Below are 14,244 nucleotides of genomic sequence, written 5' to 3' on the forward strand. Positions count from 1 at the left end.
GCTATTACATCGTTTTGATTTTTAGTACAAAAGTGTGGCCCTATATTACGGGCCACTACTAGTAGCAGGATACTTTTTAGAGTTAATGACATGCCTTATTCGTTGTGCACGTGAGCTATGTGATTGACTCTCTCTCTCTCTCTTTCTCTCTCTCTCTCTCTCTCTCTCACACACACACACACACACACACACACACACAACAACAACAACAACGTAGGTCCTTCTACCTTAACTTGGCTCCATTGGGTCTTGTTGCATCGAAACGACCTCCAAGGACAAACGAGGTTGGAGAGTCAAAGTTTGGTTCTTTTGGTGGTGATATGATTTTTGGGATGCTAGGTTCTGACGACCCTTTGCATTCTTTGGCCCTTGACACTCTTTTCAAGATTCTAATGTTGTTTTTGGCAACAACTACTAACTTGATCTATCTTGAGATGTCCTTGGATATAGTTTGCAGTTGTCATCTTCTGTGCTTTGGTATTGGTGACTACTAATGCAATTGAGCTAGGTGTCCGATCTCTGCCTCTACTCACTTTGGAGTTTCTTATTGGCTGCTTCATCCTCATCTCAATTTTTTGGGTGCACATCATGTAGAAGTCAATCAGGACTCAATCACCTCCCTGTACTCTTTGTACTCTTTGCCAACAAATTGCTCTTCTAATGTGCACACACAATTTCTCACTCCAATTTCTGTTACAGTGCATGGCGCTCATGGTTTTTTTTGCACACTCCATTGCCAATGGGCAGCTGTCTATGTGGTAGTGGTTTGCAGTCTAAAGTTTGCACCAAGACTCGTCTTCAACCCTTTCACATGATTGATGTCTACATAACTTCTCTTTACTTCCAGATTCTAATGCTTCGGCAAATGCTTTGCATATAATAAAATATGTTTTTTCAATTCCCCCCCCCCCCCCCCAAACTCAAAAAAAGAGAAAAAAAGAAAAAGGAAAAGAGCACCCACAAATAGCCTTAACACCCAAAATATCATGTCTAAAAAACTCCAAAATAGCTTTATGCCATGTCATAAATAGAAGCGTCTAAACTAGGCTCTACATTTCATGCAAGTTGAAAGTTAGCAATGAATTACATGTAAAACCATTGTAAGATCTCTAAGTGAAATCCACCTATGACTAAGCAAAAGGAATGTCTATTTGTCCACAATGCCCACCAAAATAGCAAGCCCTTTTTTTTTAGGCAAGCACAAAGCCTAAATTGCAGTAGCAGTAGCACTTTCAAATCTAAATACTTGAAGATTAGGAAATATTAAAGCAAAAAGTGTTCAAGATGAATTATAGTCTTGGATCTACAGATGAAAAACCAACAAAAGTAGCTCTTTGCCAAAATTCTGAAGTGAAGCTTCAAAGAAGAAATAAAACAAGTGAAAGCAAAAAGACCTAGTAGATTGCTGAACATCACCTCTTTATTGGACCCGAAATATTTTGCTCGCTTTTGAAAACTGAACCAGTGCATAGTAATATAGTCAATAATCAACAGAAGATCTGCTGAGCTAAATCAGAAAAGATGCACATAATTCAAGCACTCCCCCTATATTTTGTCACACAAGGAGTCCCATTCATTTGATATGCACCCCCATCTTTTGTACAAAATATATATTATGATTGCTTGAAGACACAAATACTTAGTGATCTTTGATAAATACTATATCACCGTATTTTGCAACAAAAGCTGTCGGGTATGGGCTATGCCCTATGGCCCTTGGACAACCCTACCCTGAAGCACTTTCTTAGAGTTTCCATATCTTGTCTCTAGTAGAGTTGGAGCCTATGTGGCATAAAGTCACATGACACACCATGTGTAACCGTTTGTACATGACCCTTTTAAAGTAGCTTGTGACATGTTTTAGGGTTAGGGTTTTTGCGAGCATGTCTCGTACTCTAGCTCGTAACAATATAGTGAATTGAATATGTTCCATTTGTACTCCCTTGCATCAATTGAGTGTTTGCACATAAATAGACACCTATACATCCCACTTTGCCTATCCAACGGGAGAACATTCACATCAATTGTGTTTTATTTCAACAGTGCTACCATCCATCTTCACCAGGATGTAGAAATTTTATTATGTAGTCTTGTGTATAAATTAACGCCATGAAACTCGCCAATAAATGCCTTCTCAAGTCGATGGTACTAGAGTAGCCACTCATTAGAGTACTTAAAATAACTTCTTGTGGTCACGGAGTTGCATTTTGTTTCCTTCATGTTTGAGGTGCTTTCTCCATTCCTTAAAATGCCTTCTTGCGGTCACAGAGTTGCATTTTTTTTCCTCATTCCATAAACACATTCACCACATTCCTTCACCTCAGCCCCATGCAAATTCCTTTTCAATTAAGATGAGTATACAGAATTACCTCTACTTTCAAACCTGATGCTTTATGAACATGCTGTGTTTTCAAGATGATGTCAAAGCCATATCTCATTAACCAAGTGTTGAAAGCGTTTCTCAATGTCCTGAGGGTGAATCAAATTGCATGAGATACATGTACAGAAGATCAAAATTCTTTGCGTGCTCTTTCTCAGCAAGAAATTGTGAGCTTGTGCTCCTCCTCCAACTGGCAGGCGGAGAGTAGAGCACCTGCTGGGCTTCATCATGTGTCTAAAAGAACGACCACTTTTAACATTGAGAGCTCCTCATGCAAGCCGACTGTTTTACTAATAGTGAATCAAAGGAAGAGAGAACCGCTGCGCGCGCCAACTTCTCCAACCGCTCAGCAACGTTGCTCCTCGGATCTTTATTCCTTTTTCACATTTCACAATTGAGATCCGTTTTTGCATGCTTAGCAATGTCAGGGCTAGAAAAATACATTTTTCCTAACCGAAGAAAATAAGGGAAATTTTGAAATTCTACCGGTTTCCAGGTCAAAATTTGAAGCTTTTGCCGGTATTTACACTAAACCTTGCCGGGTTTCTTGAAGGCAAGCTCAAAATCTAACCGGGATTTTATGATTTTAGCCGATTAAAATACACTGTACCCCGGTTTTTTTCTTACATTGCTTAGCATGTAATTTCTCACCCAAAAAAAAATTCAAATAATGAAGCAATTCATATCCAAAGCCTACATAACCAACTCAAATTCTAGATTTAGCATCTTGTATCGATAGACAATCAGTGTTCTTATGAAAAGCTATAAATTTTTCATCTTTGGAGAAATTTAATCTCAAAACGAGGGTATTTTGGAAAATTTGAAGGGCATTTTTTGAAATTTGAGAGGTATTTCGAGAATTTCCACAAATTAGAGGGTGGTTTGGTAAAATTTCCCTTTTTTTTCCTTTGGCACTATCTAATGCTTCTCTCAACCGGCAGTGCCACTTGTCCTGTGGACGGCTTGTTTATAATGAACTGGGGCACACCAAAACTTAAAGAATCGTCGACATAGTTTGTGCGAAAAGAACAAAGAGCATTCCTTGGATGTCGAAGTTGCACCCACCTCGCTTTCTCTTCAAGACACTCGCCCTTTTTTGCAACCAGGACCAGAGCGCGCAGGCACATCAGCTCGTGCAATGCGGACGAGCAGCCACTCTAGCAGGTATGGCCTGTGTGATTTAAGTCGTGTTCATGGTTTAGCTCTCATTCACGGTACAATGCAGGCCATTAGGAGAGAGAGAGAGAGAGAGAGAGAGAGAGAGAGATTGGGTAAAGTGTATGTCAGCTTGAAATCGTGCTACTTGGGATATTCGATAATGCCGGTCCAGAGCAAGAGGATAAGGGAAATCCACACCTAATTTTTGCGAAGAATAGTGTTTAAATGTGAAAAGTCGCTATGTAAATCAAATGGCATTAAGAGTGCATTCAAGGTGCGCTTTGTGCATAGATCGCATGTTTGAAAAAGATTCTTAGCCTAGGACGAATAGTAGCCCTCAAAATTGGGAGATTGCCTTCACAACAAAGCAGCAAAAGAAGACACCCCAATGCCGAGTAAGGTGAAGAAGCTAAAGTGGAAAGGGGAAAGGTTTTTGCCAGCATTGGTTTTCTGAAGGTGATGACACAAATGTGTGCCACTTGCCCCCAGGCTAGGGTGGTTTTCTGACCCCCTCATAATCACCCACGTTCCGTGAAAGTGGGAATAATTGAATAGGAAGAGAAATAGACCAAATCTGGTCATAATTGGGTACTAAGGAGGCAGCTACAGACCAAGGCACCAGTACATGTTAGAGTTTTGGAGATCATCTTCTGGGTATACCCCTCTAGATCTTGTTTAGAATAGTGGGGTTTTTGGGATGTGGCTACTCAATCCACTATATAGGGGAGGGGGGGCGCCCTCATTCTGGTTTTGTGGAGAGCCTTGTATTCAATTGTGATTGTGGAGTTCTCTCTCTCTCTCTCTCTCTCTCTCTTCAATGCTTCCTTTTGTCACCGCACCTTCCGTTGCACTTTGACATGGTATTAGAGTCTAGGCCTGACAATGCCTAGTGGATCAGGAGCATTGGAGAAGACGGGAGAAGGCTTTTTCAGCCAGCTGGAGGGCAACTTGTGGCTGTGTTTTTGTTGTAGAGACATCCCTTGCTACCACTTCTTCTGTAGTTACACGTGCTGGCTCCTCATCTACTTCTTCTCATGGTACTGCTTCTAGCGGATCAGGTAATGTGGTTACACAGGCTATGGTGGATCAGTGGAATCTGAACCATCGCAGAGTTTACTCTTTCTTACTCATCAACTGTGCGGATAGCGTGCTGACGTCTTTACGCTCTCACACCACTGTACATGAGCTATGGGGTTTCCTTTGCAACATGTACAAGGCGAAGACACCCGGAAGGATCCTCGCTCTGGAGAAGACTTTGATGGACTTACAGGTCTCGTCATTTTCGACTATCAAGGACTTCATATCCCACATGCTTCTGCCTTGTGATGAGCTAGCAGCTTGTGGTCACCAGATCTCTTCCGAGGGCATGGCAACTCGGTTGCTGCTCAAGCTTCCCGACACTTAATGATTCCTTGTTCCAGTCACTTACTACCTCCACGCGCCCTAGTCCTATCACTTGGGAGGAGCTCTTACCTGTTGTGCAGCAGATAGCTTCGCGCATTTAGGACAGAGCCACCTCAGACGCCTTTGTGGGTTCTACTGCATTGGTTTCTACATCCAGTAGGGGTGGTAGTACTCCCGGATAGTCTGGACTTGGTTGTACACCTTCTCGCCCTGACATTACTTGTACCTATTATGGATAGAAAGGTCATTTTGTAGCCAAATGTTATAAACGACGGCGGGACCGCAAGAAGGATTCAAATGTTGAGGATGGGATGGCTTCTCGACAGACGTCTGCACCACCATCTCTAGCCCTTCACAGGCAGATGGCTTCACCCTCTAGTTTCATCCACCTTCTTCCCTCTTATGATTGAGGTCACTTTTTGACTTGGAGTTTGCCGGGCTTGGCCTTCTATCCTTTTGTGTCAGAGTGCTCTGCTTCAGGGGGGGTTTTCTCTTTTCCGTCTCTCTTCTGCCGACCTCTCCATCAGCTTCCTTGTGCGACTTGATCAGCCTGACCTAGCTTCGGTCATCATCACATTGGTGCTGGACGGTTCTTCTTTTCACACTCTAGATTTGCCAGGCGTGTTGCATCTCCTTCCCAGTGTAAGGTGCAACTGAATAAATGTTTGAACTTTGCTCAAGATGTGTCACGTGACACATCCAGCCCTATGTGTCCGTGGACAAGCTACAACATGATCAGGGTTCAGTCAGTCCAGTCAGTCTAGATTTAGAAGTGATCTGGCACTTTTGTGAGTCTATTCGTAGACCGTGCATGCCCAGTCACTCGGTATAGATGCGTATCCTCTGGTTGCACACAGCATGATCATCAGTATTCCCATCAGATCCATTAGAATCAGTTAGGGAAATTGTCCAGTGCATTTAGCCTATTTTCCCTATTTTTGACATTTTTCACTTATTATTTTTAAGTGACTTTCCAACAAAAGTAGGTAGGGCAATTTTGCTAAGTTAATATATAAGCAACCCTAGACTAGCACTCTTGGCAGATGAGCAAGGAGCACAACAGACCCTCAGGTAGCAGGTACCCCTTCTCTCTCAACAAGAACCCCTCAAGCTCCATCAACCCTAGCGTTTTTGGTCTCCATCAGCATCCCCCCCTAGCCTTGGCGATTTCAGCCTAGATCATCGCCACACCTTCCACAGTCCCTGGCGTTTTCAGTTGCAGTGTCGCCGCAGTACCAGATCAGCCAGCGTTTTCACTAACGCTTCCCAATCAGCCCAGCGTTTTGCTAGCGTTTCCAGATCTGGCAGCGTTTTTGGTTTTCAGCCATTCCGCAGCAGATGGTCAGCGTTTTCAGCCTTCATGGACAACAACAGATTCAGCCCTAGCCTCGTGCAGAGTATTCCCATTTTCAGCCCTCAAAAACGCAGCCAAAACAGTCATTTTCAGCCATCGAAACAGTCCCAGATTTTCAGCAGATAGAAGACCGCAGATTTCAGCCCTAAAGTCATCGTCGTCATCCCCGTCATCATCACCGACATAGTCCCAGGTTGCATCAGTCCATTGCATCATCATTGTACCACTTTGTGCAATCAATAGTAGACCACTCTCGCCGACGAGAGTGGGGCCTTCGGAGGAGGGTTTTACGTCGTCTCTGGTGTCGTATCTCTCTTCTTCTCTATCTCTCAGTCTCATTCACTTGCACGCACAGTGTCGATTCACTTTGTTTGTGATCATAGCGCTTTCCATTAAGAACGGAAGGCTCTCCCTTCCATAAGAACTAAAAGGAACCTTGAGCACAGTTCGGAGCACTCATCTTGAGCAAAGCGCAAACAATCATTCCGCTGCACCTAACAAGATGAGTGCTCCGAACTGTGCTCAAGGTTCCTTTTGCTTATGGCAGGGAGAGCCTTCCGTTCTTAATGAGAGAGTGCAATGGACACAAACAAAGTGAATGGATACCGTGCGTGAAAGTGTATGAGACTGAGATAGAGAGAGAAGAGAATACGACACCAGAGACGTAAAACCCTCCTGCGAAGGCCCCACTGTCGTTGGCGAGAGTGGTCTACTATTGATTGCACAAATTGGTACAAGTGGATGAATGAGAACTGATGCAAGTCTAGGACTATGTCGATGTCGACGACGGGGATGACGAGACCGACTCTATGGCTGAAAACTGATGCACTTTCTCTACTGTCCAAAAACGCCAATGGGCTGAAATCTACTGTTGCAAAACGCTGGTTTTAGGCCGTCCAAAAACGCTGATCAAGCTGTGGGAAAAACGCTGTTTTGGCTGCGTTTTCTGGTGCTTCAAACTGCTGAATTTCTGATGTTCTTATTGCTGAATTGCTGAGACTATAGCGCTGCTGAAAACGCTAGGGAAAAAGGGCTATGATGATGATGTTGAAAAATGCTAGGGGTTCTGGCATCTATGGCAATGAAGCTTGGCTGAAAAACGGCAGGATGATGGTGCTTATGGCGATGAGGCCTTGCTGAAAAACACCAGCATGTGGGAGGTCTTGCTTGGAGGAAAAATGCCACCAAGAGGGAAAGGGTCTTGCTTGAGAGAGAGAGGGGGAACCTACTGCCTGTGGCCTGTGTTCTCCTTGCTCTTCTGCCAATTAGTGCTAGCCTAGTTTTGCTTATATATTATCTTACCCAATTTGCCCTACTCAATTCCCAACAAAAGTCACTTAAAATAATAAGTGAAAAATGTCAAAAATAGGAAAAATGTCACGATTGTGACTTGTTACACTCTTCTTGATTCATTACAAATGCAGATGCGAAGTGTGACAAACCCATGAGGACTCCTGTTCTCGAATGGTCACACCCCTTCGCCCAAAAGACATACCTCTTCGCCAAAAGCCACATTCCTTCGACGACTGGTCACACCCCTTCACCGTACAGATGCGACTCTTCACCCAATGGTTGCAGCTCTTCGTCGAGAGGATGTGTCTTTTCGCCTAAAGTCACGTCTCTTCACAAAAAGACATGCCTCTTCACTGATGACCATTCAATTCCTATAAAAGGAACCCTTGTATCACACTTTCAAGTAATCAAACACAGAGTCTTCTAAGTCTTGTTCTAAGTTGAGTTTCAGTTTCTTAAGTCTTAATCATGAGTTTAAGTACTTAATTAAGGATTAGCGACTAGAATCCTTACAGTGGTATCAGAGCAAATTTTTCCCGGGACCCGAAGGTTGTGAGCCTCTCACCCTCGCTGCTACTCTCCCCCTTCCCGGAATTGTATGGAAGCAGAAGAAAGATGGCCAGGACCCATGTCAGCATGAGGTAATCTTTTCTCAAACACATACATAAAGATAAGCAGAAGATAGCAGAAAGAGTGGGTGTTGCGGCATACCGGTTGCACTCCTGGAGTAAGTCTCTCCAGCAGTAAGTCTCCCCAACAGTAGGTGACTCTTCACGTGGACGACTTGCGATTTTTTCCCATGAAGAGTCGCACCCCCCCTTGCGCATCTGACGCGAGCCAGTGCATCCAGGCTGCCCCTTCACCCGGCAACTCACACACGGCAGCCCACGTTGGCAAGCGCTGGCTGTTTTCGCTGGAGGCAGTAGCGTTCGAGTTTAATCAACAGCAGCGCAACGTTTGGAATTAAAAAAAAACAAGGCCAGCGCTGGACTTTTAAAGAAGGGTTTTTTGGCCAGCCGCCCAACCCAACTCTTAAGTGGGCACCCCTTTGGGGAATTAAAAAAAAAAAACAGAAGGCCAACTGCAGCCAGCGCAATGACTAATCAACGCCAGCGTGAGAAATTCATTGCCCCCTCTTCTGCTAATTCCCAGCGCCACCAATTCTGGCCATCGCCAGACGCGCATGTGGGCTTGTTCAGAGTCATGGAAGACGATGCCCTCGATGTTCCCGTCAATTTTCTCTCATACATAGACGAGGTGCCCGAAGAAATATTGCTAGAAAATCCTCCTCCGGCTCTCGAAGTGATAATTATACCAGATACCCCCGAAGCAGAATCCGTACCCGAACTGGAACCCGCATTCGAACCAGAAGTCATTCTCATTTCGGATTCCCCATCTCCAGTTCCAGTTTTAGAGGAAAGACAGGTTCCCGACTTCATTCCGGCACCCGAACCTGCTCCTGTACCTGCATTACAGCCAGCAATGTTGCCCCAAAATTACTTGGTTTATGTCACTCATCGGCATGCCTCGCGCTCACAGGGCTGGGTGGTGTGGCATATCATCGTTACGTGCGAGCCTCTTCATTTGCCACACTACGAGCACATACTGAGCCAGTACCCCCACTTGGCCTATTCTCTGACGGAGTGTTGCGTGGATTCAATAAATGACATCATTTCCCACCAGCCTTTAGTTCGGGTTCACAACGAGTAACAGCTTCCGGACTACACGCCTTTGACGCCAGACGACACACCTCCTATCGACGAGGTGGAAGATATCGAGGATTCGGATCTTGGACCAGATTTCTTAGAGGAGTGGGACGCAGCATCAGCAGCAGCTTCACCCTTTTACGGCAACCACACCTCTCCAGCTTCTCTGAGATATTCCCTCTGAGCCGTCAGAATGTCAGAGACAGGTAGTGCTGCACCAGATGATCCGATAGCCATCCTCAGAGAACAGATGTCCGTCCTCCAGGAGGCCCTCTCCACCGGTCTTGCATCGATGACCGCACGTTTGGATGTCCTGCAGGCCTTTTCTTCTTCGAGGACGCAGCCAGCTACCCATTCAGTTTCTTCGGTAGCAGAATCGGTTCCTGAGTAAGTCGACGCTCTGGAACCAGAGGTAGACAATCCTGAATTGAAATATCTTTTTAAGATAATAAACACAACACAAAAAAAGAAGATAGATGCAAAGTTGCCCGAGCCATACAACGGTCGCCGCGATAAGCGCGTGCTGGACCATTGGCTTTTCAAAATGGAGGTTTACTTTTCAAATACTGATCTCATTGAAAGCAAGAAAGCTGCTTTGGCTAGCTCTCTACTAAAGGATACTGCATTACTTTGGTGGTGTCGCCGCATCAAAGATGGAAAAATCACCGCTACTTGGGACAAATTCCGGCGCGTTCTTTGCAAGGCTTTTGAGCCTGCAAATGCCGATTTCCACACCCGGTCTTCTCTCCGCCGCCTGAGCCAAACTGGTTCCTTGGCCGCGTACATCTCAGAGTTTCAGAAATTAACTCTTGAGATAGAGACTCTCAGTCCTTCCGACAAACTCCACAGTTTTGTTGACGGACTTGAGCCTTCCCTGCGAGATGATGTCCATAAATTTAACCCTGCCACACTGGATGCTGCAATCGCTTATGTTGAGCGTCTTGGTGACAATCGGCGCCCACTCAGAAGTTTCCTTTCTGGTGATCGAGTTTCCAATTCTGCAAGCTTTTCACAACGTAATTACCAAGGACAAGGTGGTCAGAATCAGCGTTCTTTCTCAGGAGCTCACTCTTCGAGACAATACTCTGTTGGACAAACTTCTTTTCGACCCCAATCTTCTGGACAAGCAGCCACTTCCAGAGCCTCCTCTTTGGCAAATAATCAGAATCGACGAAACAATCGTCCCAATCATAGAAGGAATGGTCGTCGTGATTTTCGGCCGAATACGTCCTCTGGACAGCAATCCTCTTCATCAGCTCCTTCAACCTCCAACTCCAACCGTACAGGATTATGTACAATTTGTCATGGAGATCACAGGTGGTATGAATGCCCCAAGAAGCCAAATCCTTCAAATCCTCGCCAGAATTCTCACATGGAGACCACAATTTCAGAACCTATCCACAACCAACCTCCTATCCCAGACAAAGGCAAACAGGTAGCACGTTGTGTTCGAGTTTCCAAGGTTGTAAGTGCCTTAATGATGAATGCTCGGAATCACGTTACTGCTCCAGTGGATCTTTCGAATCAGGTTCTCAGCCTCCTTGGCTTTGTTGGCAAGCAATCAATCAATGTTCTTGTGGATAGTGGGTGTTCTACTAATTTCGTCAGCACATCTTTGATTACTAAATTGTGCCTTCAAACTCAACCTAGTGAGGTAGCTTACCAAGTAGAACTTGTTGATGGTTCCTTCCTCGAGTGAAACAAAAGGATTGAAAAGCTGGATTTTCAGATACAGGATTACCAAGATCAGCTTGGTTTTTCAGTTATGCCCTTGTCACATTACGACTTGATCCTTGGCCAATCTTGGTTATTTCAGTATGATCCAATAATCAGTTTCAGAGATCACTCAATTCGGCTCTTTCACAAGCAACAGGAAATAGAGCTTCGTGGTCTTTTCAGTGCCAAACCCATTATATTGGTTTCTGCTTTACAAGTCAAACGGCTGGTTCGAAAACGTGATTGTGCTACTGCCTTAATCATGTTAAGAGATGTTAAACCCGGTGCAAAAGAAGCAGAAGTTAAATCCTCCTCAAATATTGCCTATTTGCAGCAACCCTTCTTTCAACCACATTTGGACTTGTTTCTTGACGAGCTACCAACAACTTTGCCTCCTCGGCGTCCCGTGGATCATCCCATTGATTTGATTCCCGGCCAACCTCCACCAATTCGAGCCCCTTATCGAGTTTTATACTCAGAGTCTCAAGAGATACAGCGGCAGCTAGAAGATTTGTTGGATAAAGGTCATATTCGCCCAAGCAAAAGTCCCTTTGGAGCTCCTGTTCTGTTGGTCAAAAAGAAAGATGGATCTATGCGTCTTTGCATCGACTATCGTGCTTTGAATAAGTTGAAGATAAAAAACAAGTTTCCCTAGCCTCGCATTGACGAGTTATTTGATCAGTTACTGGGAGCAAAGATCTACTCCAAAATTGATCTAAAATCAGGGTATCACCAAATTCGCATTCGCATTGGTGATGAGTACAAGACAGCTTTTCGCACAAAGTATGGTCACTATGAATTTCTGGTATTACCATTCGGGTTAACCAATGCCCCGGCCTCTTTCATGACGTTGATGAACGAAATATTCGGACCATACTTGGATAAGTTCGTGATCGTGTATTTGGATGACATTTTAGTTTTCAGTCGAACGATGGCTGATCACAAGGAACATTTGAAGCTTGTCTTCCAAGTTTTGCGAACCAATGTGCTATACATCAATAAGAAGAAAAGTGATTTCTTCAAGAATCAGGTGGAATACCTTGGTCACATTATTTCTGCCAGTGGCGTTGCAGTCGATCCCAAGAAAATACAGGTCATAGTGGATTGGCCTTTACTGCTCACTATCTCAGATGTGCGCTCTTTTTTGGGACTTGCAAACTTTTATCATATCAAGGTCCATAAATTCTCCGACATTGCAGCTCCTTTGACTGAGCTTACCAAGCAGGATAAACTTCAATGGACTGAAGAAGCAGAACAGTCGTTCAAAGCCCTTAAACATGCCTTGACAACAACTCTAGTTTTGGCTATTGCAGATCCTACTCAACCTTTTCAGGTCATGACCGATGCGTCAGATCGTGCTTCTGGAGGTGTTCTTATGCAGAATGAGCGTGTCATTGTTTTTGACAGCCGCAAATTTTCAGCCATACAAATGAGATACCCAGTTTATGACAAGGAATTTTTAGCCATTGTTCATGCTTACCGCACTTGGAAACACTATCTTCTTGGCGCAGATTCCGTGGTGCAGACAGATCATCAGTCATTGACATACATTTTTACTCAACCTGTGATGAATCCTCGTTAAGGACGATGGGTTGAGTTCTTGGCAAATTTTCATATGATTATTTAATACGTGCTAGGCCTTGCAAATGCAGTTGCAGATGCCTTAAGCCGTCTTCCTCGAGCCATCAACTTTGCCATTTCCGGTGTGCAGATGGAAATACCTGCTTGTTTCAAGCATGAGTATTTGACAGATCGAGATTTTGGGGATGCATTTCAAGCTCTTAAATCCTCTACTCCGACTCCTACAAAGATGAATATGTTTGCAGCTTACACCATTGTCAATGACTTGCTGTATTACATTGATCGCATTTGTGTTCCACACAATACACCATTGCGGAAAATTTTGATCCAAGAACATCATGAAGTCCCTTTTGCTGCTCATCCAGGCATCAACAAGACATACAGATTTTTATCTGCAACATATTTTTGGCCACAAATGTAGCAAGATGTTATCAAGTTTGTCAAAGCTTGTCATTCCTGTCAAACAATGAAGGCTTCTCGACAACTTCCTCAAGGGTTACTTCATCCTTTGCCCGTACCTCAAGAAAGATGGGAAAGTGTCAGCATGGATTTTATCACTACATTGCCTCGTTCTCAAAAAGGCAATGCACAAATTCTCGTAGTGGTGGATCGGTTTTCAAAGATGGCACACTTTACTCCTTGCAAGAAAGCTGCCTTGGCACCAGACGTTGCGCAATTGTTTGTGCAACACATTTTCAGATTACATGGATTACCAAAGTCTATTGTTTCAGACAGAGATCCAAAATTCACAGGGCATTTTTGGACATCCCTTTTCAAATCCCTTGGTACAAATTTGTTATTCAGCTCAGCATACCATCCTCAAACTGATGGGCACACAGAAAGAGTGAATCAAATTTTGGAAGAAATGCTTCGACATTACATACAAATTCGATTGGGATCATGGGAAGAGTATTTGCCACTTGTAGAGTTCGCATACAATAACTCTATCCATTCAGTAACGGGCATGACTCCATTCCAAGCAGCTTATAGGCATACTCCTCTTATACCAACAAACTTTGTTCTTCAACACAAAGTAGCTCTAGCAGATCAGTTGGTTCAAGAAATGCAAGATGTACTTATTCAAGTATGTGACAAGTTAGTTCATGTCCAACAAAAGTACCAGAAACAAGCCAATAAGCATCGACGACATGCAGATTTCCAAGAGGGAGATTTGGTTTTATTATATGTAGCACCTCATCGCTACAAAACTGTGAAATCGGTCTTTCCAAAGTTGCGCCCTCGCTTCTATGGATCTTTCAAAATAATCAAGAAGTACTCAGTTGTCAGTTACAAGTTGGAACTTCCACTCTCATGGGAAAACTTCATCCAACTTTCCACATTTCTTGGCTCAAACAATACATACAAGGAGATTCGCCAATTCCAGACTTATCTTCTTATGTGCCAGAAATTGAAGATGAACACATAATTCTTGTTCCAGAAAAGATTCTTGATGCAAGACAAAAAGAAACAAGACGAAAGATCACAACAGAATTTCTTATCAAGTGGATGGATCTTGATGAGTCAGACTCAACTTGGCAGACGGATGAAGATATGCAGCAGTACCCAAACCTCCTTCAAGAATTCTTTGGAAAACGGAAGACTTTCATCTGAACACGGAGTTTTAATGTAAATGGGAGGGAATGTCACGATTG

The 14,244-nt window shown here is 43.9% G+C and overlaps 2 protein-coding genes across 6 annotated transcripts in view; both read left to right on the forward strand.

Moving 5' to 3' along the window:
- The first annotated feature begins 3,387 nt into the window (after positions 1-3,387).
- The window catches only part of LOC147441829 (nucleotide-sugar uncharacterized transporter 2-like), a 58,307-nt gene continuing 47,450 nt past the window's right edge, over positions 3,388-14,244 (forward strand). For 3 of the 5 annotated variants that reach the window (XM_086528223.1, XM_086528225.1, XM_086528224.1), the window contains exon 1: positions 3,389-3,544. The gene's annotated coding sequence lies outside the window, so the exon portion shown is untranslated. Of the gene's footprint in view, positions 3,545-14,244 lie in introns of all 5 variants that reach the window. The other 2 variants (XM_086528226.1, XM_086528227.1) reach the window with 1 other exon arrangement.
- LOC147441830 (uncharacterized) lies at positions 9,489-13,013 on the forward strand. Its single transcript, XM_086529916.1, has 5 exons — positions 9,489-9,674; positions 9,741-10,949; positions 11,025-11,573; positions 11,667-12,588; positions 12,649-13,013. The coding sequence occupies exons 1-5, from the start codon at positions 9,489-9,491 to the stop codon at positions 13,011-13,013; spliced, it is 3,231 nt and encodes a 1,076-aa protein (XP_086386042.1).

This window comes from Adiantum capillus-veneris, chromosome 14 (assembly GCF_014529385.1).
Source record: "Adiantum capillus-veneris isolate H3 chromosome 14, ASM1452938v2, whole genome shotgun sequence".
Taxonomy (NCBI): domain Eukaryota; kingdom Viridiplantae; phylum Streptophyta; class Polypodiopsida; order Polypodiales; family Pteridaceae; genus Adiantum; species Adiantum capillus-veneris.